General features: G+C 38.7%; 2 protein-coding genes across 2 annotated transcripts; one reads left to right on the forward strand and one right to left on the reverse strand.

Moving 5' to 3' along the window:
• Window positions 1-540: 540 nt before the first annotated feature.
• Window positions 541-13,304, reverse strand: tgfa (transforming growth factor, alpha). The gene is given in 8 exon segments (XM_081607100.1): window positions 541-1,995; window positions 5,786-5,902; window positions 5,979-6,004; window positions 6,007-6,128; window positions 7,638-7,752; window positions 11,339-11,518; window positions 11,629-11,790; window positions 12,763-13,304. Coding segments are annotated over 8 exon segments (816 nt in total). The 5' UTR covers window positions 12,803-13,304; the 3' UTR covers window positions 541-1,941.
• Window positions 13,305-16,188: 2,884 nt separating this feature from the next.
• slc2a11a (solute carrier family 2 member 11a) lies at window positions 16,189-27,168 on the forward strand. Its single transcript, XM_008408783.3, has 12 exons — window positions 16,189-16,663; window positions 16,913-17,011; window positions 17,595-17,755; window positions 18,442-18,566; window positions 18,673-18,802; window positions 18,899-19,047; window positions 19,609-19,796; window positions 20,810-20,920; window positions 21,603-21,704; window positions 21,820-21,895; window positions 25,338-25,465; window positions 26,154-27,168. The coding sequence occupies exons 1-12, from the start codon at window positions 16,640-16,642 to the stop codon at window positions 26,367-26,369; spliced, it is 1,509 nt and encodes a 502-aa protein (XP_008407005.1). The 5' UTR covers window positions 16,189-16,639; the 3' UTR covers window positions 26,370-27,168.
• The last annotated feature ends 131 nt before the right edge of the window (window positions 27,169-27,299 follow it).

The raw sequence follows: 27,299 nt of genomic DNA on the forward strand, positions 1-27,299 counted from the left end.
TTTTCTGTATTCTCTGACCAACAACATTCAACACAAGAAATGAACAAACATCCAAACTGAAGTGTGGTGGTGGGAGCTTCATGCTGTGTACATGAACAGTTGCATCTTTTGATCCAACACCGTGTGGTTTCTGCTAGATACCTGGGTTTTAATTTTCACCACTATAGTGAGTTCAAGCACAGATCCAACTAAAGTAAAAAAAAAAAAAAAGTTAAAAATCGAATGACCAAGTCTCCCTAAAGAGAGCTCTGGATAAGAGAGATCCTCACAATTTGATATGGATTACTTTTGTGAGATTAATGAATCAAATATTGGTAAGTGAAGATATTATGTGCTGATAGACTATGACCAAACACCACCAAATGCTGAAACTGAATTAAAAGGTGCTTCAACAAGGTATTAAATAGATGGCACATTTTCTTCTTAACTTTTAACACTTTTCTTTTACCAGATTTGATTTTAAAGTTGAATTCTACATAAAAAAGGGATTTCAACAGCAGTGTGTGTTAATACTGTACCGATGTAAAATACACACAGACAAACACTTTCATTTTTAATCTTTCATTGGAAAGCAAACAAATAAGTGAGGCTTTCCAGCTGTGACAACAAAAATCCAACCAGGTAAAGTTACAACACATTTTAGAAGATCTTTCTAATAATATATTAGACTTATTTGCTTTGATTTTGACACGTGAAAAAAATGTATATCTTGTAAACAAAAAAAGTTTATCGTCATCTTAAGAGATTTTTTTTGGCATACAGATACCAGAACATTCGTTGTACAGTCCGTTTTTCCCCCCAAACACACACACACACACAAAGCACAAACTCAGGCATGCCAGCATTATAAATTCCTTCAAAAAGTTCTTCAAGCATTCTGAGGCTTTTCTCTTTAAAAAAAAAAATCAAAGTAGAACCAAAGCCGTAACACACCGCTTTTCTTCTAGATGACTCCACGCATGCATCCCCAGATGATGAGTACAAACTGTGCTTGTTCGGTGCTCATTCAGGCAGAATTAGTGGTTTTATTTTGGCATCTCCACATGTGGATGCTACTATAAAGCAACGTGCAGTGTGTAAAGTTTATATTTACAAAAAGAGCAAGAAAACTTAAAAAAGTGCACCTTCATAAAAAATAAAAAAATTAGCATAGAGAACAAAAAATGTGACCATCCAGGATGCGCATACGTTGGTACCGTTATATTGCAAATCTGAGAAAAGCACTCAACAGCTCAGGAATTAAAATTAACCGACATCTTCAATGCAGGAATTTACGACAATTTTCCTCCAAAGTTTATCAGAGCAACTTTATGTTGCAGATTACCGTTTTATAAAAGCTAAAGTCCAGAAAATGTGACGTCAGTCAGACCAGTTAAACAATTCCTACTTCTATCAGGTGAAGTGAGTTCCTTCTTTTATAAAAAACAGACACTAAAACATGTTTAAAGCATCAGTTTCCCCCCACACCAAAAGTTACTAAAAATGTCCTTTGTGCGCAACGACTTCTGAGGAAAAACGTGCAGAGACGATAAAAAAAAGGATAAAAATAGGAACTGTGGTCTTCTCAGTTATGAGAAAAGCTGATGGTCATCCTGAAGCCATTCGTTAAAAATGGTTGAATATTTAGCAGTCAGTTGGGTTGATGTCCTCTGGGTCGTCCAGAAACAGTAATCGGGGCATAGACCTCTTTTCCAGGCGTGATTTGAGGTCCAAACAGACTGACGCAGTTCTGAGTGTGTATCCACTGAAAGCGAGAGCGAGGCGCACGCGTCCATCGTTTTCTGCAGTCTGAAAGCCCCAGTCAGTCGGTGTGGTGCAGATTGGGGGAGGAATATACTTGAGCATTTTCACTTTCCACATGAAAAGCTCCAACTCAGTCATATTGAAGAGGGCAGCACTTTACCTCTGCTGTTCTTGATCGTTTTAGAAGAATCTCCAGGGTCAGAGGCGCCGTGCAGAAACGCACGATGTTTCAAACAGCGTCCCGTCAAACCACTGAAAGTAAAAAAAAACAAAAAAAAACAACAGTGTTATCAAAAATCACCTGTGTTCAATTGCAATGATTCTTGAGGACACAAAATACATAACTAAAAAAAAAAATAAATCATTTGTTGCATAAATTAGTGACAACTTCTCTTGGAGCAATTTTTGGATAAACCAACTACACAGCAAAAAAAAAAAAGTCACAGGAGCCGTGATCAGTTAGCCAAGTTATGAAAAACAAATCTAAAGGATTTTATGTGATAGACCAACATGGAATTAAAAGATTACACAATTTCAAGTTATTTTGCATATATAAATTTAGGGAAGTGCAACATCAATTTGTTTTCAGTCCCCCGGTGTGTAAATCTGACCTCTGTTGTACTCCGTCTTCACAATGCCATTCGTTCACTGAGGTTTTCTAACAAACCTCTGATGCCTTCAAAGAACAGATTCAATTACACGCAGAAATCGCCCAACACCACCATGTGATTTCTGAGAGTAATTTATTTGAACTAGATGTCAGTTCTGAAAATGTAGAAGATACTTTTAGATTTTTTTATTTGTATGAAAACTGGAAACCTTGATTAGTTTTCATTCCATTTAAAAGTCAGACGTTATTCTAAGCTGGTCTACGACTACACCTTTAAGAAAATCAAATCGATTCGAGCCTCTGGATTTGATTTGACAGATAACAGTGCACGACTTGTGCAAGGCAGAATGTCTGAACTCTCCACACCACTGACTTTTTGCTGGCTATGGTCATCACATATAAAACAAAACATGGATCACCAACTCTTTACGACATAAAAAAAATAAAAAATTAATGAGAGAAACTGGAACCTACAAGAGGATCAATTCTTAAGGTGAATTTTACACCACAAGGTTGAAAAGGTGCCTCTGTTCTTAAACTAAAGTTGTGCAAAAATAAATATTTGGTTAAATGCATGACCAATGTTTGGTTACGGTGAGGAATTTAACTGCTGAGGTTTAGTACAGATGGTTTGCTTTCTGTGGCCACTTTATCAGAAACTGATCTTACAGGCAGAACTCAGAGTAACGAAGGTTTGGAGAACCAGGAAGAAGTTACTCGTCCTCCATGCACTAGAGGATCTAAGAGCAAACTCTGACCATCTCAAAACAGTTAAAACTAACATTTCAAAGCTAAATTATAAATTTTTCACACTCCGTCTCCTCAGCTAGGATCATTTGCGTTACACCACGACCGTTTTCTCAACCTCAAAAACACGGTGCTGTAACTGCATTCACAGCGGCTGCCAATATATCTGATCCCTAATGAGCTAAGTCCGCCGGGAGTTGATCCGTCTCTCTCGAATCAGTAGTTCTTACTCCGTATAATCCGGCTCATCAAGGCATCCTATTATCTTCCTGGAAAAAGGTATTGTGTGTTTGCCTTCGTAATCACTCTGATTTAGTTTCTGCAAGTGTTGTTTTGGGATTAGATCGAAGTGAAGAGTCAAAGCTAAGCGGCGAAACACAATCACAGCTGGGCCTAACGTCCTAATATTTATCGAGCTATTCTGATTCTTAAAGTCAAGACAATTCGCTCTATTGGGGCATGAAGGGACTAATGCAGAAAATAAAACAAAACTAGAAACCAACACAGCATAGTCAACTCGTGATCTTGAGAGAAGCAATAGAAAATGAATATTTTAAGTCATTATCAGCTTCTTTACATAAATATTTACAATTGGAAAAGCACTAAGAAATTGTCTGTATTGAGATCATGTGAACATTTGTTCTTTTTTTGTAATGACCAAATAATCCTATAAGCCTTATTTAAAAGATGTGATTGTGTAAAGAAATGTGTGACATTAGATGTATTATAAAATACAAACATACTTATTCCTAATAACGCTCACGAGTCTTCATAATAAAAGTGATTAAAACTATAGACAAGGAATGATGAGGCAGCAGGTGCTGATTGCTTCAGGAAACCTGTTTCCATAAGTCGGATTTTTTTTTTTTAGCCTAAAGAAATGTTTAACATTTCATTGGAAACATTCAACTGCTGGTTGTAAACTCTAATAAAAGTAACACACTCAACTAATACCCAAGAAATCTGAGCTTTATCACATCTTTAATTATATATATATATATACATACATACATACATACATATACAGTGGGGCAAAAAAGTATTTAGTCAGCCACCAATTGTGCAAGTTCTCCCACTTAAAAAGATGAGAGGCCTGTAATTTTCATCATAGATGTACCTCAACTATGAGAGACAAAAGGAGAAAAAAAAATCTTTTAAAGAATTTATTTGCAAAATATGGTGGAAAATAAGTATTTGCTCAATAACAAAAGTTCATCTCAATACTTTGTTATATACCCTTTGTTGGCAATGACAGAGATCAAACGTTTTCTGTAAGTCTTCACAAGGTTCTCACACACTGTTGGTGGTATTTTGGCCCATTCCTCCATGCAGATCTTCTCTAGAGCTGTGATGTTCTGGGGCTGTCGCTGGACAACACGGACTTTCAACTCCCTCCACAGATTTTCTATGGGGTTGACATCTGGAGACTGGCTAGGCCACTTCAGGACCTTGAAATGCTTCTTACGAAGCCACTCCTTCGTTACCCGGGTAGTGTGTTTGGGATCATCGTCCTGCTGAAAGACCCAGCCACGTTTCACCTTCAATGCCCTTGTTGATGGAAGGAGGTTTTCACTCAAAATGTGACGATACATGGCCCCATTCATTCTTTCCTTTACACGGATCAGTCGTCCTGGTCCCTTGGCAGAAAAACAGCCCTAAAGCATGATGTTTCCACCCCCATGCTTTACAGTAGGCATGGTGTTCTTTGGATGCAACTCAGCATTCATTCTCCTCCAAACATGACGAGTAGAGTTTTGACCAAAAAGTTCTACTTTGGTTTCATCTGACCATATGATATTCTCCCAGTCATCTTCTGGATCATCCAAATGCTCTCTAGCAAACTTGAGACGGGCCTTGACATGTACTGGCTTAAGCAGGGGGACACGTCTGGCACTGCAGGTTTGAGTCCCTGGTGGCGTAGTGTGTTACTGATGGTAGCCTTTGTTACTTTGGTCCCAGCTCTCTGCATGTCATTCACTAGGTTCCCCCATGTGGTTCTGGATTTTTGCTCACTGTTCTTGTGATCATTTTGACTCCACGGGGTGTGATCTTGCGTGGAGCCCCAGATCGAGGGAGATTATCAGTGGTCTTGTATGTGTTCCATTTTCTAATAATTGATCCCACAGTTGATTTCTTTACACCAAGCTGTTTACCTATTGCAGATTCAGTATTCCCAGCTAGGTGCAGGTTTATAATTTTGTTTCGGGTGTCCTTTGACAGCTCTCTAGTTTTGGCCAGGGTGGAGTTTAGAGTGTGACTGTTTGAGGTTGTGGACAGGTGTGTTTTATACTGATAACGAGTTCAAATAGGTGCCATTAATACAGGTAACAAGTGGAGGACAGAGGAGCCTCTTACAGAAGAAGTTACACGGCTGTGAGAGCCTGAAATCTTGCTTGTTTGTAGCTGACCAAATACTTATTTTCCACCATATAGTGCCAATAAATTCTTTAAAAATCAGAAAATGTGATTTTCTGGATTTTTTTTCTCCTTTTGTCTCTCATAGTTGAGGTACATCTATGATGAAAATTACAGGCCTCTCTCATCTTTTTAAGTGGGAGAACTTGCACAATTGGTGGCTGACTAAATACTTTTTTGCCCCACTGTGTATATATATATATATATATATATATATATATATATATATATATATATAATCCCACACAGCAAAGAAAGAAAGAGAAGTACCACTCTCTGGTGGATAGCATGTCGCTCCGTGCTTTTCTGCCACGTAGAGATGCGCTCGGCTCCGCCTCCGACAGTCCTCCCTCCACCAGCAGCTGAACGAGAGAGACAGTAGAAACGCTGAAGCAGCGGCCATGCAGAGATGCACATTGCAAAGGTGGCCTAAAATTTTAAACGCATCATGCAGGCGACTTACTGCAAGAAGGAACACAACACCATGATGAGGACGCATCCAATCACGCACAGCACGAGCACTGTGGCCACAGCCTGCTTCCTGTGGTTGGTCGCTACTACAGCTAGCAGGTCTGCGTGCTCACACCTCATCCCGACAAAGCCTGGGTGACACCTGCAACGAGGACAGAAAGCCGAAACGGACGTCAGGAGGTCCTGGTTTTGATGCAGCAGCTGAACGAGAGAGACAGTGGAAATGCTGAAGTAGCGGCCATGCAGAGATACACATTGCAACGGTGGCCTGGTTCACTGTAGGCCAGTGGCTGAAAGGCCAAACCTCCAATAACAGGCGGGATGTGGAAAGCAATGAATTAATCCCCACCAGTAAGTAAATAAATAAATAAAACCAAGACAAAACTGTTTAAACACAGCGGATCATATGTAATGCAGCCAGGAGCTGTTATTTCTAACAACTGCACATGGAACAAATAAGTTAAAATAAACCTGTAAATGTACTCTGTAAATATATTTAAAACTAAAAGACATTAATCAAAATAAACTGATTTAAAAACATAAATCAAGTTATGTGCATGTCAAAAATGTCTCAAACTAAGACAATCTGACATCACAAAAACGCTTGAGATCAACCAGCCAATGTTCCTCTAAAAAGCTGGAAATCATGAAAACTAAGAAATCCCACCATGTTTGGTGTGTGATCCACTTTTATTGAGTCAAACTTAGATAAAGGTTGAGGATTTTTGTTGGGGGGAGCGAGGGTCTCAAGGGTTAAATAGCTGTGATGCAAACATGAGGATATTCTTGACATTCCTTTATTTTGTTACGTTCAAAACTACCATCTCTATTAGAACCCACAGCATTATTTTCTCTTTATCTTTAAATGCACTTCGGAGAAAAAAAAATGGAAAAGGAATCAGAACGGTCAAAATCAGCAGGTCAAACCTAAAGAGCCCAGAAATTAATATTGACTAAAAATATTAACATCTCTAATCAATATAAGATGCAATTAAATAACATATGCAAGAAAATATAAGCTTAGTAAGAATAAAATATGTCAATAGAAACAATGAAAACTAAAAAGATCTTTCTGCAGTTTACTTTTAAAAACACTCTGAGCCATCTTCAAAACATTAAACCATACTGACAATTCAAATCCTAAACAATGTGTTTTATCACCGATTTAGAGGATTTAAAAACCTGCAGCCTTAAAATGTGGTGAGAGAATACGAAAACTCCTTCTGCTTAGCCAACAACTAACACATGAATGTGTGATTGCTGCAGTTTATGTCGAATTTCATTACTGCAAAGTTTGACTAAATCACTTGATTTATTAGTTATTTCTTGGCAATGCAAACTAAAAGCATGCACCATAAAACTAACTCCCGCTTTCCAGTACCAACATCTTCAGATAGTAAGATTGCACTAATATCTCAGCTGGCAGATGGCAACACTTTGCTCCAACAGCATGCAGAGCTGCAGCGAGCTTCCACAGGCAAAAAAAAAATAATCTAAAGCAATCACAGCAATTAAGTCAGATACATCTGATCTGAAAACGAAAACGTACGTCTTATGGGCTTCACTTCCAAGAGCAAATTTGTTGACTTCAGGTCAGGAGTCACAGCAGAATTTGACAAGCAGGATTCTCAATAATAATCTGATAACTTACACACATGCAGGCGTCTCCTCCAGGATCAGGAAGCGGCAGGTGCCATGAAAGCAGAAATGCCGATGAGAGTCAGGACAGTCATCGAAGTGAGACCGAACAGCCGCAGCCACAAACTCTGTGAGGGAAAACGGTGTCTATTTTAAAATGTAAAGACTGTTTGAGCAAAAATGCAATACAATGTCTAATACATCATCTAATATATTAAAACATCACTGATTACCGGTATCGCCTCAAAATCGGTGTAATTCATCTCAACTTGTTGCTACGGATGCAACACGGTAAACAAAATAACCCTGCTGAGGACAGAGAGTCTCTAACCTCTGTCCAGATGTCAGAGCAGCAACAGGAGCACAGAGAGATGCAGTGAAGCCTTTATGCTTTAGATGTCAACATAAATTGTTTTTCTCCAGGTCACTTCCAAATGTTATTATAGACCCAGACATCCAAGACGACTGCTGGCGTCTCCAGACAAATCGGAAGCACAAGATCATACTAAGCAGTTATGGCTCAAATAACCACCTAGCATGCTTTGGAAAAAAGCAGAATGTTAAATATGTTGTTTTGGCACTTTAAAAATCCAGAAATATTTAAGAATAATTTGCGTTTAGTCATAACTTTCGGTATTGATTGGAAATGAGTCAAACGTTGACAGTGCATCTCTGTTTTATACACTGGAATTACTGCAGGTTTAAAAATTGTTCATGAAAACGGCCTCAGTCCTGAGACTGTTGTGACCAAAGTGATTTCTGGTTAACATCTAAATTATTTGTTTAATTAAAAAAAAAAGAGAGAGAGAGAGAATCTCATCATCAGTGGCTGTATAAGTTGGCAGAAGCCTGCTTCTGGTTGGTTGATCAGTTCCTCATGACTGACTCCCCCACAGGTGAGTTTAGAAACACAAACATGCCAGACCAGGTCAAAACAGATTGATCATCAGTGCAGATACCCTACGTTACATTTGTCTATTTTTATGCAACATTCTGGCAGAATGCTTTGATTTGACAAGTTATGTAGCAAAGACTCATCAAAAATGAATCCTGTAGGTGATCCAAAGATGTGACCGGTCAGCTGTCCAGCAGCCTGTACCAGAACTGGAAACCTCCCTTCCTCGGAACAACCTTCTGGCCATTTCAAAACAACCGTTTAGCTAAAAAATTCCCCCTTTAGTCAAGTCAAAAGGAGGAGCAAGTCAGAACCACACAAACTGATTCTATAAATTCTGCCAATATTCAATTCACACCAAAGCAAAGCATTTAATTTGTTCTATTGTGACGTTTTTATTCCTGAAACCTGATGGATCATGGCTGGTTCTGAGTCTTCCTTATACCTCCTCTTATTTTTCCAGTCGCTTCATAGATTAAAGTTAAATATCAAACCTAAAACAAGCTCATAATAATCATTTCTTCACTCTAATGGTCTTTATTACCCATGTATTTATGGGTTTATTTTGCTTTATAAATCACGACTAGAACAATAAATGTGTCTTGATCATGAAAGATTATTTCTCACCGATTCTTTTAAAAACATTTAAATTAAAAGTTATTAGTCTCCCCGCTGAATATGACAACACTTTAAACCTGATAAATGTGCACAATCTCTTGTTGCCGACCGATTTTAATATGGAAATCCCTCAATGTAAAAGTAAAAAGCTAATTCTCCAAATCCATATTCGATAAGTCATAGATCTGACTGGTTAATGAATATTAAAATAGATTATCCTCCTTTTTATAACTACAGATTTCTCACAGCCACCAACTTTTTAAGCTACAGCAATCTGACAAAGTGAGCCACAACACCAACCAAGAGCCCCCAAAAGATAGGAGCTGAAGAGGTTCTGATTTGCCAAAGAACCCACTGAGTGGCCAAGAGACAAATTGTGTAACATTTTATGAAATGTTGAAAGCAAATTGTTCTTTTAGGATTCAAGAACTGCAGACAAACTCCTCATACAAGCATCATATTGTGACGTTGGGTCTATTAATCGCATAGGTAATGGATGAGTTTGAATGCATTGAGACTCCCCAAAAAGGTCATATTGCCTTTTACTAAAGAAACGCCCTCAAGCGCACAACTAAGCGAGCAGCATCTTGGTTCCAAATAAGAAAAGTTACAGAGTGGCCACCTCAAACACTAGACCTCAGTCTCATAGAAAACTTGTAGGGCGACAACAAGCATCCTGTTTATGGTAGAAGTGAGAAACGCGCAGACAGACTGCAGCCTGCTTGCCCTGGGCTGGAACACCTGTGTGAACACAGGCAAAGGTTAGGCGACTCCATGCAACTCAGATCTGAAGAACCTTTCAGTGATTCCTGCTGTGGTTAGCTTGAGAACTGTCAGGGAAGCTAACTTCAAGTTTTACAGTAAAATATTTTGGTTTGTAAAGAAACATGCAGAAATGGCTTCTTTTTTTTTTGTTTTGACAACTTGATAATTTTCCTCCTCTCACATTCTGTAAATTGGGTACAGATTTAATATCTCTTTGTTTTGATTTATAATAAGCTGTCAATGTCCCCAATGCTTCTATCTACAGGTAAATTAAAGCTATTAAAAAATATGACTTCACATACAATTTTAACCCTTAACTGTCACCCCAAAACATTTACAGGTTATGAGGATACCAGTGTCCAGTTAAAGAGTTTTAAAACACAACTGTTTTTATATTTGTGTGCGTTTTTTCCCCCCCACTCCAATGGGGAAAAACCCAGAAAGGTAACGCTGTACAACAAACTAATTTGGTTTACTTAAAAATACTCACAACATAGTACCGATAAATGACATAAATCTAAAAATAACAAAAGCTTGTTAGAGGCCTGAAACAGAGACTCGTACTAAAGCCGACACCCACGCCACCAACGGTAAGGCTGCTAAGCCTGTTCTTCCATGATGTGCTGGATTACATCTCGGAGGCACAATTACAGCCGAAGAAAACTCCTGGTGAGAGAACAGACAAAAACCTCTGTCCATCAACCCGCGCTGGGATCTTAGAAAGTGAACATCCCTGCAGCAACAACAGCTGCGTTTCTTTTTTTTTTTTTTTTAATAAAAACAACAATCTCAATTTACACCCTGACGGACAAAAAAAAAAAAAAAAAATGCACCAGAGCGAACAAATAAACACCCAGATAAAACAGAGCATTTCTCACACGTAAGCTGTACTGTCACACAAATTCCTCAGTCGCTGACGCAAACAAACAAAAAGTGTTTCTCAAGCACCCGAGACAGATGCCACAGTGTGGCTTTCAGGGTGACAAGGAGGATGGACATGCAGACAGATAGCTGCATTACAGACCTCGTCACACTCTCCATTCCAACGGTAAATGGGAGTTTGGATCGCAGCCTGCATGCATTGTCTCCATCCTTCAGACTCCATGAAAGCACTCTGTTGTCCTGCAGGCATCTGCCTACCAAGCCCTCTCTCTTTCCATGTGATTTTGGCAGACAATTCTGAGTGGGGGGGCGGGGGGGAGACACTGACACAAAACACCAGCTCTTAAGGGAAAGTCATTTGCTTTTCACATAATAATTTGATACTGTAGCGCCAGCACTGGGGAAATAGCTGAAAATACAGCTCATTATTGTTGATTTATCATAATTGCTGCCCTGAGGATCAGTTATCAGCCACACTGAGCCCATAATGGAAACGGCAGCGTGGATCTGTCCCGGGGAAGCAGCACGGCTGTGAGGGGAGGAATGAAACATACTTTTAACTGGACGTTTGCTGGTCGTTGCGGCAGGTCTTCTGGTTGTCGAGGTTGTGCTGCTGGTGGTTGTCGAGGAGCTGCTTGTTGGGCTGCGAGAAGCAGCAGCAGCAGCAGAGGTATTAAGACTAACTGCAGCATCTGCGACTGTTGAATTTGTTTGCTCTGATGTAAAAAGAGAACCTGGGAACGAAATGCAAAGATAAACTCCTACGGAAAGCTAAAAAAAAAAAAAAAAAAAAAAAGAAAGAGAAAAGACTGCTTTTATGCATTTTTACAATTACTTAACTTACTTCTACTTGTAAGAAAGTTAGCAGTGCTTGTTCCTTTGCCACTGGTGGTCAAAGAGTTGCTACTGGATGCATCTGGAGCAGAGGTGGCGAGTGTCTCGATGGAAACATTCGCTTCAATCACAGCTGAACTGCTCGGACCTGCTCCAAATGTAAAGAAGGAACCTGCACAAGGGAATACAAGTGTTTTTAAGCATAACTTATACACTTCTCCTCTGGAAAAAAAAGAACAATCTCTAAATATGCATTTGTATTTAGCTCTCCTGAACCAATAATTTATAGATCCACTTAAAACGCTGCATTTTTTATCTATTTCTAAATGGCTCCAACTCGGTGAGATTGGACGGAGAGGGCCTGTGAATGTTATTTTTAAGTCTTGCCCACAAATTCCCAATTGGATATGGGTCTAAACTCTTTTACGAGACCATTCCAACTCATCAATATGCTTTTAACTGGACGTTTAAAGCCAGAGCTAAACTACTCCATTTTCGCAGCTCTGGCTGAAAGTTTATGGTTCTTGTCCTGCTGGAAAGTGAAAGTTTGAAGAAGTTCTTCTCTAGAGGCAACATGACGAACGTCTTCCAAAAGACGTTTGTCTCATCAGTCCACATGTTTTCCTCGCAGACTTGGCAATCATCAAGATGGCTTTGGCAAATGTGAGACAGGGCAGAGTAAGAACTCCACAGAGTTTGAATGACACCTTAAATATATATTTTTTTAATCCACGTAAAAAAAAAAGAAATGAATTGCAACGTTTCTGTTAAACAAATGCAAAGTCTGAAGAAAAACATCAAATCAGTCATATTTACCTATGACAATGTGACCTTTAGCTTTACCTTTTTACCAAACAATGGTTTACAGGGTGAAACATCCACTAAAAGGATGAGACCGAGGCTTTATAAATACACAGCAGGCCCAGTGACGACCAGAAAAACTGAAACCAGCAGGACGCACAGCAAAATGTCATTTTAATTCAAATAGAAGTGCATTAAATATTATTCTCAGATTACTACTTAATTGGTATTAAAATTGTATTTTACTGTCAACCCTGCTTGCCACACAAGTTGTTTATAATTTAAAAATAAAACAGTTATCTAAAATAAAATATTTCAGCTCAAACGTAGATCAAAGACTCACCGCTTATGAGAAAAATAGCATCCCACAAAATCCGAGTCATTGTGCCGGCTGAGGGATCTGAAGAGCGGCTTCAGAGAAATGCGGGCGCGTTGGAGAACCACATTAGAGGTGCAGCAGCAGAAACAGCAGCGATGTCCCTGATGGTTCTTTTAACCCGGGAATCCTTGAGCTACAGCCGCCGACCACTGTCAAACACGAGCATCTAGTCCACTGGGCAGAAAGAAAAACAATAGATAAAGTGGTTTTGAAGCAACTACAGCCGAGTTTTCCGTATCTTCTCTCCTGGATGCCACAGCCTTTCACTTGGCGCTGCTGCTCAATTGAGGAAACTCGCGTAATCCTGTCAGAGCAGACCAATTAGAGACAGATGGGGGAGGGGGAGAGGAGGTCTCACTCTGACCTCAATATCACTCGCTTTGTGTTTGGCTTGTTTAATATGTAATAAATATAAATTATACCGTGTGACACCTCACTTTAGTAACACTGCTACCTGAATTATTAATTATTAATGTCACTCAGTGGGAAGGTTCAAGTCAGCAGCGGCCGTGGTGACCGGTAGAAGCATTCAGGTACACGAAGATAGCAACAAAAACAGAAAATAAGAGCCATATAGTAAGGTCATAATAATAATAATAATAATAATAATAATAATAATAATAATAATAATAATAATAATAATAATAATAATAATAATAATAATAATAAGTCTACATCCAATCATTTCAAATGTGTAAACTCTTCCATAAATGCAAAAATGGCAAACTTATAGCAACAAAAAAAAGAGAAGAAATGCAAAAATGTGCAAATAATAGCAGGGATGTAAATGACCTACTGAGTTTATTGTGAGTAGTGATGTTATTGTTTAGCCTTAGGGAGGAAGGACCTACCATAAGGCTCCTTTGTGAATCTCGGATGGCGTAGTCAGAAGGGCCACAGTTCTGTTCCAGCTGCTGCATGAGACGGAAGAAATGGTAAGAATACTTCTGGACAAATTCTGTAAAAACGGAGCAGTACAAAAGAAATGCATTATTTATTAAACAACTTTATCCCTGCTTAAAGTTACCAAACATTCAACAATTATCAAGGTTTGTACTGTTCAGATGTCAGTTCTGTTACTTTATGTCACTGTTTTCACTATGGAAAGAAATAAATACACAACAGTTGTTCCCCAAATGTTGGGAATGTTGTTTTTTTTAGATCAGTCTTGAATGTGATTTTCCAAAAATATTCACTTTTATGTATTGTTTGTTTTTGAGCACAATCTGATTTAAAAAGAACTGCCCTCTTGACTCATCATTAAGTACAAAATGTACACTTAAAAATGCTCTAAAGGTACAGATTAATATTTTTTCAGCTTTTCTAGGTTAAATCTTGATCAAACTTCCAAACACTGAATAATTATCAGAGCTTTTGTCCTTCAAATGTCACTTTTAAAACATGATGCTAAAGAAAACACTTTAAAAAATATATATATTTTTTTCATATAACAAATCTGAGAAAAAAAATGCCCCATTGACTCTTACTGAAACTACAATCCTCTAATCCCCACAGCTGTTTCAGAATAATATTCTGATAAATATGATATATTATAATCATACATCACAAGCTATTTGAGGTTTAATTTTTGAGAAAAGTTGTACATTTTGTCTGTGTAATTTTAGTGTAATATTTACCGCTATACCAAGCCAGAAAGTAGACTGTCTATTGTTTTAACTTCTGATTGAGATAAATCTGTTGCTAAGTGACAGAGTCAGTGACTATATAGAAAGCAAGCAATAATTTAATCAGCAGTAAAGTGGCTGTAGGGATAAGGGAAACACCATGGATTCCGTCCTATGTTTAGAATCAGAGATTAGAAAGGGACACATAAATAAAGACGTTGTTACAGTTTATTCTCAGATGCCAAGAAAGCTTAAGACCTGGTGCTCAAAGAAGGGCCTTTTATTGAAAATGATGGACGGATGTTAAGGCTTTGTGTTCCGTGTTTTGATGCAGTGTCTGGGCTGACCAGCTTTTGTCTCCAAAACCAGGAAACCCCGACCTTGACGTAGCACCACTGTGGTCGTACAACCTGTCTTTTTTTCCTCTGTTTCTCCTTTCATTTCTCAGTATTTCAGATGATTTGTTTTCCCTCCAACTTTAGGCTGACCTTTAATCCTGCGCTCCTTCTGCTCAGTCATCTGTCCAACAGATTTGCTGATAATAATAAATTTAAATCTTCTGGCCACAATCCGCTGAAATGTGGATTTTTGAACATTCCAACAAATATAAAATTATATAGACTGGGCTCTCAGGACCTGAATTTACTCAGCAAAGGATGAATGTTGACAATATGTATTTTAGTAAAATGAATAAGATAAAAACTGACAGCACCAGCAAAGATGGCAGTAGCTACAGTAATGTTCCCATTAAAGACAGATGGTGCTCCCTGTTTAACGCAGAAGTAAAACATTTCATTTGTAGGATTTTTCAAGATGGACTTATTTATCTGACTCAGATCTTATCAGAATCTCAAATCACTTCAAGTTGCAAAGCGATGCAGGTGAATGGATAGCCTGCTTTTGTCGGACTAGACTCGGTTATTCTTAGAAACTTCAGTACTTTGCATTTTCTGCTTGCATTTACTTTTAATTTGTTCTTTTTTTTTTGTTTTGTTTTGTACAGCATTTCAAGTCTAATTTTGTTGCTTTTTCATGAGCTTCAAAATAAGAATTTTATTTAATTTAATTTTACTTAATTTAAGACCTAAGAGATCTGAAAAACAAAATTACGTCTGATGCCTTTACAGTATCAGCTGATGACAACAAGCTGCTGTTTCTGAGGGTAGTATTACTGTCCCTTAAGTGATTCGTGTAAACTTTTATAAATGTGCTTCTTCCAGCTCCTCTTCTGCCAAGGACATCGTCCATTAATAATAGAGTCCAGCAGGAGGGGTGGGAAACAGCGCCATCTGCTGGTTATTGTTGTTTAATTCACTTCAGTTAATACAGACTTTTAGCCATCCAGGTTCTAAGAAATGACAACAAATGCAAACCTTTGATCAGGATGCTTTTTTTAGAGGGTAAGTATTATTTATTTATTTATTTATTTATTTATTTATTTATTTATTTATTTATTTATTTATTTATTTATTCATTTATTTACATCCCTTCAAGATTTCATATTTTCAACAAAGTAAATGTACTTTTTGTTGTCTATAAACTGGAAATATTTCAGTTTCCATATCTCATATATCTCACATTATTAGTGTCAAAAAAGATAATTGGTATGTGAATATTAAAGTTACAAATAATTGTTAGAAAATATATTTTGTGAAGTTCTTTGGTATTAAGAAAGGGTATTTTCTTGTCTCCAAAGGACTCACTATCCAATTTATTTACAAAAAAAATGAACAAAAAATATAAATTGATCACAATTAATGTTGCTGTGAGTTTTTGATCCCAGAATATTTCCCACAGGTTGATGTTCTTGACGTGACATCACAAGTTATCCATTCATTCTGCAGTTTACTTATTAAATAAACCTCCATGTGGCTGTATCTGCCCATTCTTAGCATCCCTGTTTAACTCCCACTGAGCTGCATATTTTACAGTCTTTAAACTTGAAGGAAGAATATGCAGTTTTCTCAGATAAATCATTTCTGTGTTGTCCAAAGAATGCTGGTGAAGCGTCACCTCACTGTTTGGCTGTTTATGTGTTAACAGGCTGTTTAACAACTTCAGCCAATCAAATAAGACCCTGCATGTAACTCTACTTCATGCAAACACATTTTGTCCGCTGCTGTTCAGGTCAAGCTTCTGGCTTCTCACCGTTTGCAATCAGCTGATCTCTCCGCCTGTGCTGGTCCTCACTGAATCACCTTTACCTCAACTTAAACATGACAACTTCAGGGATGCAAAAGGTAAACAATTCATTTATTTTTCTTTATTACCCGAAAGGAGCTTATTTTCATGTTTTATTGAATGTTTTACATGTATTTTTATTCAAAGATTTTAGCATGTCCATGAGTGCAATTTCCAAACTTATAAGTGAATTAAACTTAAAATTGAGATTAGAAACAGTTTTGCTCTCATGATAGTCTCTGACTTCACATCCTTTTCTGTGTTTCTACATGTCATCAGTGAAAATGTTCATTTCCTTGTTGTGGCAGGGTAGTCCTCTGACGCTGGTGCTCATGGTTGCCTCTGCGTCCATCGGAGGAACGCTGCAGTACGGCTACAACCTGGCCATAATGAATTCTCCAACCACTGTAAGCTGCTTGTGTCTGTGTGAGGGATTTCCACTATAACTGCGAGTTACATTCAAACATATGTTATGAAGACGGTTGCTCTAAAAGTCCAAATTGCATCTCTTTCACATGAAACGGGATGGATTTAAGCAGAAGATTTTTATGGCTCACAAAAGTTTTCATTGCTTGTAAGAAGTCTGCAGACTCTGTGACCTAATATTTGGGTCAGACAGTGATTTGGCGCAAGTGAGAATTAGGTCTGCTGTGTCAGTGATTAGTCATTCTTGTAAAGTGCCCAGATATGGTGAGCAGCAAAATCTAATTTCTTGAGGTGAGATTGTTTCTCATGATTTTTGCTGAGCAAAGCATCTGCAATGAAAATTAAAGAGCAAAATCTTCTTTAAGTTTAAACTATAAATACACTCTGAGAAGTGAGGGATTATGAAACATTAAAAGACATATGGAAGCATTTGTTTTGCGTGGATCACCTCCCGAAGCATTAATGTACAAACCAAGGCATGAAACCGAGCTAACAGAGATGATAAGTGTCAGTGTTAACCATTGATCCAGCACCAAATATTGACCTTCGTGTTCTCTCTTACAGTTCATTCAAGCCTTCATCAATGAGACTTTCCTGCAGCGCTGGGACATCCAGCTGGAGGACTACCAGGTGACTCTGGTGTGGACAATCATTGTCTCCATCTTCTCGTTGGGGGGATTTGCCGGAGCGCTCATAGCGGGACCAATGACCATCCGCTTTGGGAGGTACAGTGAATGATAGACCTGCTGCCGTCATCAGAGATTGTTCATTTACTCTCATTTTTCATCTAATCACCTGTGGATGGTGCTAACCTATAAGCTTAAATGCTATTGGTAAATATGTAACAATGTTCACTTTTGGTGTTTTGTATCGACTGCATCTGTTTCCACTGCCTCGTAAAAGTATTCACGTACCCTTTGCGTATGCTGTCACGTTTAGGTCACCAAGCCTGCTGGGATTTTATCTGCAAAATTGTGACGTGAAAGAAAAACGCACATTAGTTCAATATGAAAAGAATAACATACATTCATTCATCCTCCAAGAGGACCAGACCTGCAGCACAATGACCCAAAACACACAGATACAGCTACAACTGAATGGTTTAGATCAAATTATAGCCAGGTGCACAAAGGCCAAGTCAAAGTCCAGATCAAAATAGACGTGAGACGTGAACATTGATATTTACTACTGAATCCAATCTATCCAATCTGACATAAATCTCAAAGCTGATAAGGTTTTTCTAGAAGGTATTGACTCAGAGGGGCTGCGTACAAATGTATACCACAATTTTAAGCATTTATTTGCAAAATAAATGTGAAAATCATGTATCTTTCACTTCTCAATTTTGTCTTGTTCTGTGACATAAAATCTCAGCAAAATTGTTGTTTGTTTGTTTTTTTCATCTACAAAGGAAAAAATGTCTGCTGCTGAACAATGTTTTCCTCATGAGCGGCGCTCTCTTGGCCCTCACAAGCCGAGCTGCCGGGTCGTTCGAGATGATCATGCTCTCACGTGTCCTGATCGGAATAAACGCTGGTACGGCAATTAAACATTTTCCAAATCGCCCATGCATGCCTCAGGGTAACATTCATTCATTCAGAGTGAGAGTTCATTTACAGAGAGAGCACGTTTGTGTTCGTAGGAATCAGCATGAATGTACAACCCATGTATTTTGGAGAAAGCGCACCAAAGCACTTGAGAGGAGCCATCTCTCTGTCATCGGCTGTTTTCACTGCGTTCGGCGTCGTCCTGGGGCAGGTCGTTGGTCTCAGGTGTGCTTTCTGGCATCTCTAGATACGCCGATCCAGGATTTTAAAAGTGTGTCTCTGTTTTTCAAATGAATAAACAAGTGTGTTTTGTTTCTTAAGGGAGATCTTGGGGTGTGAGTCATGCTGGCAGTATCTGCTAGCCAGTAATGCTATTCCTGGCTTCATCCAGCTTCTGACCCTGCCGTGGTTTCCAGAGAGTCCCAGATACCTGCTTATCGACAGAGGGGACAAAGAGGCTTGTATTAATGGTAGGTACAGTATTATGTTCTGGTGAAGCACAGTCGACCTTCAGTGGCTTTCAAAAGTGTTTATACCCCTTGAAACTTTTTTACGCATCGTCCCATAACAACCAAAAAACAGAGAACAATTGTGAAGGAAAAATAAGTGGAAGGATGCGTGGATGGATGTTTTATAAAAAAAAATTGAAGGATATCATATGTATAAGGAAATAAGAGCTTTGTAGAACCGGCCTCTTGCTTTGCCATCTTGCTGTATGTACACCTGACAGTCTATATGTCTCTAGAGGCTTTTTCAAGTGTTGCTAAAGATTCTTGGTTGTGTTTAGGTCTGTACTTTGCCTGGGTTTCATAACGAATGAATAAGCTTTTATTTAAAGCCACAGTTTTCAATCTATGGTACATGTACCATGGCTGATACGAGGGCTACCTCAGAAGAAATCATTACTAAACTAAAAACACATTTTTATTCAAAGGAGTACTTTACCTTGTAGATTTTTTTTTTGTTGTATTAGTATTTCTTACTTAATTCCAGATGCTTCATGTATGTTTCCCCCCACCCCCTTTGGTTAGCTCTGCGTCGTCTTCGAGGCTGTGAGGTTGAGAGTAGTGAGCTCGATGAGATCCTGCAGGAACAGGCAGAAACTAAAGGCATGAGACCAAGGCGGCCATGGGAGCTTTTCACTGATCGCTCTGTGCGCTGGCAGCTCATCTCTGTCATCATCATCAGCAGTGCCATGCAGCTCTGTGGAAACGATTCGGTAAGCTCTCCGGTCTGGGTCTTTCACTGAGGCCTGCTGTCATGATGTAAGAGACTTGTAATGTAGCTGTTGGAGGAGGTAAAAAATATATATACTACAATGTTTCAGGGACTTACAGATAATGTACAGCAACATTATCTGACATTCTTGTGGTCACAGTTTCCTTTGATGAATCTTTGAGATGTTGGTGGGAAATTTAGAAGGATTTCTCAGAACCGCCCGGTTGAGCTGCCAAGTTTGTGTTTGGACTTTATGTTCTTTACAATTTGTTCTCGAAATGGTTTATTACTGTAGGCAGCTGCAGAAGCATCCTAGTAGATGTGTAAAAGAGCCCCAATTATTTTTATGTATGATTTCAACTCATTTTAAAATAATTTGGGAGGCAATACATCACATGCATCATACTTTCCTGGAACCTTTAGATTACTTTTTGGAATTTGAACAGCTATTTTCCAGAACTTATGGGGTACGTATCCAAAAAACGACGGGTTACTGTCAGCAAGTTGCAGAATAGTTTCAGAGACTTACAGATTAATTCCCAGAACCTTTAGGTAAATTTCTGGATTCACAGTTGCTTTCATACATATTAAAAGCTGCAATTTCACAAAATATTTTCCAAACCAGCAGAAAATTACTACTGGAAATTACTTTACTAGAAGAAAACACCTCCTGCTCCTAACAGTCCTGCTCTTGAAGATACCCGTTCGATTCTAGAGTATAAACTCAAAATTACATGATTGCTTGGGCTGTATTATGTAATCATTTATTTTTTTGTATTTCTATGATGAACTTTGTGCACCTTTGCAACATTTCGAAGCATTATGACAACAGAAAACGCTAACTAAATCTTTAAGACCTCTTAACCACATTTTTGGCAGCTTTAGCAAAGACTTTGTATTAACACAAATACTCAGAGCACAAATGCGGGCACAATCGACTTAAAAGCACTAAAACCCCATTAAAAAGAGTACTGATCCCTCGTAACATATTCGCATTTTGTGTTCTTCTTACAGATTTACTTCTATGCATCTTACGTTTTTAAAGAGGCCGGCATATCTGAAGAGCAAATTCAGTATGTCACAATCGGCACTGGGACTTGTGAGTTCACTGCGTGTATTATGTGTGTAAGTTTCTGCCATTTAGTCTCTTGTTATAAAACCTGCTGAAGAGGGAGAAAAGCTGCAACTGGCAGTGCTTTAACAAAAGAGGAAAAGCGTGAATCGGTGCTTAGACTTAGAAAGCAAATTTCTTTCCAGCAATAGAAATGAAACTTCAAACTTATAAAGTAAAACTGACTTTAAGTAGAGTGAAAATGCCCACTGTAGCTTTGTATGTTGCATCAGACTATGAATAGCATGCACCAGATATGGAGTGAGGAAACATACGTTGTCTGAAGAGGAAGATATATCACTTTTTCCTTTTTTTTCTTTTTTCCTTTACCATGTACAGTACTTAAGTAATTTGATTTTCTTCTTTTGATTCGACATCCTCTTCCACATACTATTAGCTCTGTAGTAATTTGACTCAGTCTGCATATTATGGTGTCATTAAAAAAATGTACCACCTGACCAATCAGAACTGAGTGAATCCTTCAGGATGTCTGTTTAAGAAAACAGAGATAAAAAAGAGAGAAGATCATTAATGATAGCCTGCCTTAACCAGCAAGTCTTAGACTATTTAAATAATGTTTAATCCATTGCATATTGTGGATGTCTGTTCAATGCAAGTACATAAAAGTTGACCAAATCTCAGAATATCTGCAGCAATAAAAACAGAGTCTGAAAAATGAGTATTTGACCCTTTCAGAATCTGCTGGTTGAGCGTAAAGGTCGGAGGTTCATGTTGATGGGAGGATTCCTCCTCATGACCGTCTGCGCCATCGTCTTCACCATCGCTCTGTCATTTGAGGTAATCAGCATCAGCTCCAACAAATCTCTGCAGCTTTTACTTGTAATTATTTTTATTTTAACGTTGCATATTTGATCATTTTGTTAAAAACAAGATGCTTCTTTTTTCAAAACAGCGGTATGTGTCTTGGATGTCTTACCTGAGCATGGCCTGCATGTTCACCTATATTCTCAGCTTTGGGATGGGACCAGGTAAGCTGAACAAAATGCTTTCCTCAAGATAAAATCTTAAATAAAATCTGCGTGTTTTTTTATTTTTTTAAACCTTTTGCAACTCATCCCTAAATATGCACAGATGTATGTTTTTCTCCAAGTCTTAAAGACGAGTAATGCTGCAAAATAAGTCTGCTAACATAACATCTCTACACTCATCCAGTCTCACTGTATTATATCCAGGGGTGAAAGTAAGAGGGTACAGTCGGGTACTGCGTACCCCTAAGATTTAGTGGGGGTAGCAGTACCTGCAAGGGATGGCAGAGGCTGTCAGCTGTAAAAAATCAACGGGTTCACTGTGCAGCCATGAGTTCACCCACTAATCAGCCGTAACTGATTAGTTTTTCAAGAACAATCTAAAACACGACTTAATCAGTTAATAAATAACTTTTTTCCCACTTCCCACTATATATATATATATATACAGAGAGAGAGAGAGAGAGAGACAAAGCGATCGCCTCCCGCTGCTCCTCCGCCGCCGTCTCCAGAGTCTGCCGCCGCTGCTCCTCCGCCTCCCTGTGCTCTGTCCTGCCTCCACTTCCCTGTGCTAACCCCCGTGCTCCCCCCAGCAGGAAACTGGGCCTTTTGGGCTCAGTCTCCTGCTGGGGGACCCACTCCAGGCCTGCTCGACCCGCCTCCAGGGGTCCACCTCTGCCTACTGGATCATTTCAGTGGAGATTTCAGACTGTGGCAGGAAGCCGGAGTGCCCGGAGAGAAACCTGTCAAATCTTTTTACCTTTTGTCCTCTGGTGTCTGATCAATTCTTCTCGTAGATGTAAATGAAACCGTTGTTGGACATGTCTTCACTGCAGTCGCTGTCTGCAGTGAAGACATGCTCGTTGTCTGTCTTCACTGTTCGTTCTCCTTTCATTACATAACAGTAGAAGTCTGTTAGCTTTGGATCCCCACAGATGACGGAGGACAGGTGGTACGTCTCCGTCCCACATTCTGCAGGGACATCGATGGTCTGAGTGGCTTTTGTTTGGTGCTTCCTGGTCAACCTATGCAGAAAAAACACCAGGACCTTGTTATCGGTCAGGCAGTGTTTTTTCTGCCAGGGTGACCCGCAGCCTGAACAACGGCGTTTGCACGCCAAATCCAACCAGTATTCAAGCAGTATAGATATACTGGTTGAAAATAATACTGGTGGAAGGGCAATGAGGGCGCCGTTGTTCAGGAGCCTGAGGGAAGTGGCTCCACAGTTAGAGCAAGAGTCGTTGTCGTACAACTCTCTATCTGTGTCGCCGCCAAACGAATCCAGCCAGACCAGCACAGACTCCAGCAAACTTTTGATGTCGTAGTCCTTTCCCACGCCTGATTGCAGCTTCTTCTCCCTCAGCTCCATCAGAACTGGGGAAAGGTCTTCCTGACAAAAATGCTTGCCGGGCTGACGGACAGCTGAGAGGAGGAGACTCCCACAGCAGGGGATGGACGATGCCTCCAGAAAAGCCCTTTCCTTAGCGAGACACCGCTTGGTGACGCTCAGGTTTAGGATGCTCTGGAAAGCAGCGTTCACCCAGCTGTTCTGGAGCTCATTGGAGAACTTGAAGAAGTTCTCCTCCGCTTGTCCTGGTCCTGCAGATGTCCTCCCTACATCTGGCAGATCCGAGCCAACACTAGCTACTGAATAAACGTTAGGGGAACAGGAAACCTCGACAGCAACAGAGATATTTACATTTAGAGGTGGTTTTCTGGACAAATCAGCAACTGAAATACAAAGTTCCTCGTCCGGGGAACTTTGTATTTCAAAGGCGCCTGTGAATGTGCCCTCCAGAGGACTCTTCTGTAAGGAAACCGATGGGACCAGCGAAACCAAAGCTTTGGCTGTCACTTCAGCCACAGCTTTGGCTGCGAGATCAGCCGCAGACCAATCTTCCCCAGCCGGGTTAGATTTTTCTGCGACTGTATTCTCACCCTCACGGTGTACCATCGTCTTTGAACAAACCTCCCCAGCCGGGTCGGTTTGTCCAGAGACAGTACCATCATCCTCTGTACTGTCTCGTTCAGAGGACGAGATGGAGTCCAAGGTCCCAACATCCAACACCTTTTCAGAACAAACCTCCCCAGCCGGGTCGGTTTGTTTTCTGGAACTGGATGGAAATCCTTTCCAAAACAGATCGTCCTCTTCATCCTGATCGTTTTCTTCTTTGCAATCCTTACCTGGAAAGAAACGATCGCACACTTTCTTCATCCCAGTCGTCACGGCATATCCGATGCCCCAACCAACCGGGAATATCAGGGGAACAAGCGCCGTCGCAAAACTAAACATTGTTGCTCTACACAAATCTGAAACTCCAAGAAATGTCTGGATCCTGACTGATGCTTAGAGATTCCAGTATTCAAGCATCAGAACTTCTTTGATCTACTGTGATGTACATAATGTCATCTATGACCTCATCAGTGAGCTCACTGGACTTCTGGCACAACAACTTACTTCTGATCGTTGTTATGGAAATGATCAGCTCAGCTCTGCATGACTCAAGCTGACATAAATACTTAAATAAAACGTTATACTTTTTATTTATTTAACATGAAGAGATTAATAGATTTATATATGATTTAATATTTGTTTTTGTGGTTTTCCATACTTGCTGTGGTATAAATGTTCTGAAGCCTTTTATCCACTATTATTTTTAATTACAATTAATTCATTAGGATTATTCATGTATTAATCATTGCATAGTGTTAGGAACAGTCTGTGACTTATTATATTTATTTTTATTAGTTTTTGTAAACAATTTAATGCTGTGACTATTTTACCAAACATAAGAAACAAAAGCAGAAGAGCAATCTAGACAATTTTATAGAGGTCCAGAACCTAGAAGTTCTTGGCTTGTGTCATTCAGGAGCCTTGGGGATAAAAGGGCTTCATGATTGTATTTCAAAGGCAGATTTCCAGAACAACTCAGGCAAGAGTTTGGGTCAGGTGCTATTCCGGGATGTAGACTGTGTAGGAATCTCCACAATGTCAGTAACACAGAGTAGCATGCCTTAGTAGGTGTATGTGCGTGCGTGTGTGCAAATAAAATGCTTGCTACCTTTCTTTGCACAATAATGTGCATTATCATTTGTGATAATAATTTTATTTATTTATTTATTTATTTATTTATTTATTTATTTATTTATCATAGTACCCCCAAGAATTTAAAACTACTTTCACCCCTGATTATATCTGCTGGACTGTGTCCGTCCTGCAGTATGAGCAGTTAATGAAATAAAGATTACTAATACTGTATTATTTGTAATATCATTATCCAAACAAAAAATCAGAATATGCTGGAGATGTAACAGGGATGTCTTTTAAAATAAATACTAAAAATACTTGTCTTTCTACTTTTAATTTGTGCCTCATACTTTAAAAATTCAAGTAAAGTTTAATACTCTTACTAAACTGTGCTTTCTCATCTACTCTCTCTCTCAGCTGGAGTAACCGGCGTTCTTCCCACTGAGATCTTCAATCAGGCGGCGCGGCCAGCTGCATACATGATTGCTGGCTCCATGATGTGGCTCAACCTGTTCATCGTTGGGATGATCTTCCCATTTCTGGTGGTCAGTCTGCAGCCTTTGTCCCTCTATTTAAAACACCCGCTGCACCGGTAGTTCATGTAGTTTAAAAATGAAGTGATTCAGACGTGGGAAAAGATTTGTAAAAGAAAAGGAAAAAAAGATCACTGTTGCATAAGGTAAGGAAGGAGGCTGAAATGTACATCTCACATACAGTTCTGAAACTGCTCACTATGCAAAGGAGCTAGACCTGGGATATTTGAAAATTATCTCTATCACTATGTCTTCTGTTTTATTTTGCTTTTTAAAGACAAAAAATGAATATAAAAATGCAAACAATAGCAAAACTCTCAAAATGAAGTAAATTATATATATATTTAATGATTTGATGCAAACAATTGGACTTTTTAATGCTATTTGAGCTGAAACAATAGACATGCATGACCTTATAATTTGCTAATAAAAAATATTTCATATTAGATTTTACTATATTTGAGATTTTTTTTCATATATTTATCACATTTAAGCCAAATATTGAACCTCGAGGTATTTCCTGTAATTACTTTAACACAACACAACACACTAGGAGTTCTAGGCCTCAATCTGTGCAGAATAAAGAACAGCAATAATTTTAAGTGTTTTTTTGTTGTTGTTTTTATTTATTTATTTATTTATTTATTTATTTATTTATTTATTTATTTAATTTATTTATTTATTTTTGCTATTTTTGCAGAGTGGACTGAGTGAATACTGCTTTGTGCCTTTCGCAGCCATCTGCCTGTCGTCCGCTCTGTACATCGGCCTGTTTTTACCAGAGACGAAGGGAAAATCTCTGTCAGTCATCACAAGTGAATTCCACAGGATGAACTTCAAAGGCCAAAATGACAGAAGTTTGGAACTACAGACTCAATATAAGCTGGGCAAAGTGTGTCTTTCTACGGCCTTATAGGCCGACTATTTACCCCTCTAACAACCACTCCATTGTATGCTTCGTTTTATTAATAAAGGAAGAAAATAAACTGTAGGTGAAACACCAGGAGGGTGTTCCTGTCTCACTATCAAAACGCCAAAATGTTAACCTAAATATAGAAAATTGAGTCTCCATTTGACAGACAAAACTGACTACATTTTGTTTAAAACTATTTCAGCTTAAAATGTCAAACCAAGTAATGTTCATTTGATATTCATTGTTTTTATGACTGAAACAAAGCCTGTTTAATTATGTTTCCTGCATAGCTTTTAAAAAAACAGTTTTTTCTGTCTATTAAGAATGTTGTAAAGGCATGTTTCTAAATTATTTGATTCATGATGTTGGAGTTGTTTGTACTTGTAAATATGTACCTATTATGCAACGATTGCTGCTGAGACATGGACTGTCTTCTCTTGAGTTCTTCCATGAAAACAAATGTTTGTGTGTCTAAAATAGTAAAATTATATGAACAAATATTGTCAATAAAAATAGTATTTGTGAACGTGTGATTAGACAAATAATATTGTGCCTTTCGAAAGTATTCACATTACAACCACCAACTTCAATTGAAGTTATTGAAGGAATCTGATGCATGATTTTCAAATGACATACACATAAAAGCTGAACATGTGTGGAGCGCATTTTTATTTAACCATCTTTTTTCCTTTAATTAAGCTTCATCCCACTGGTGTGTAGTTGGTTCCCAGTGTAAATTCAGCAGTTCTGTGAAGGCCTCAAATGTTTTTTAGTTATTGCTTCTGTACAAATGGTATTGTGAAGACCAGTGGTGGGAAGTAACGAAGTACAAGTACTTCGTTACTGTACTTAAGTACAGTTTTCGTGTATCTGTACTTTACTTAAGTAGATTTAATAATGGATACTTTCTACTTTTACTCCACTACATTTTAC

The sequence above is a fragment of the Poecilia reticulata genome, chromosome 5 (genome assembly GCF_904066995.2).
Source record: "Poecilia reticulata chromosome 5, P_reticulata-male-v2, whole genome shotgun sequence".
NCBI lineage: Eukaryota > Metazoa > Chordata > Actinopteri > Cyprinodontiformes > Poeciliidae > Poecilia > Poecilia reticulata.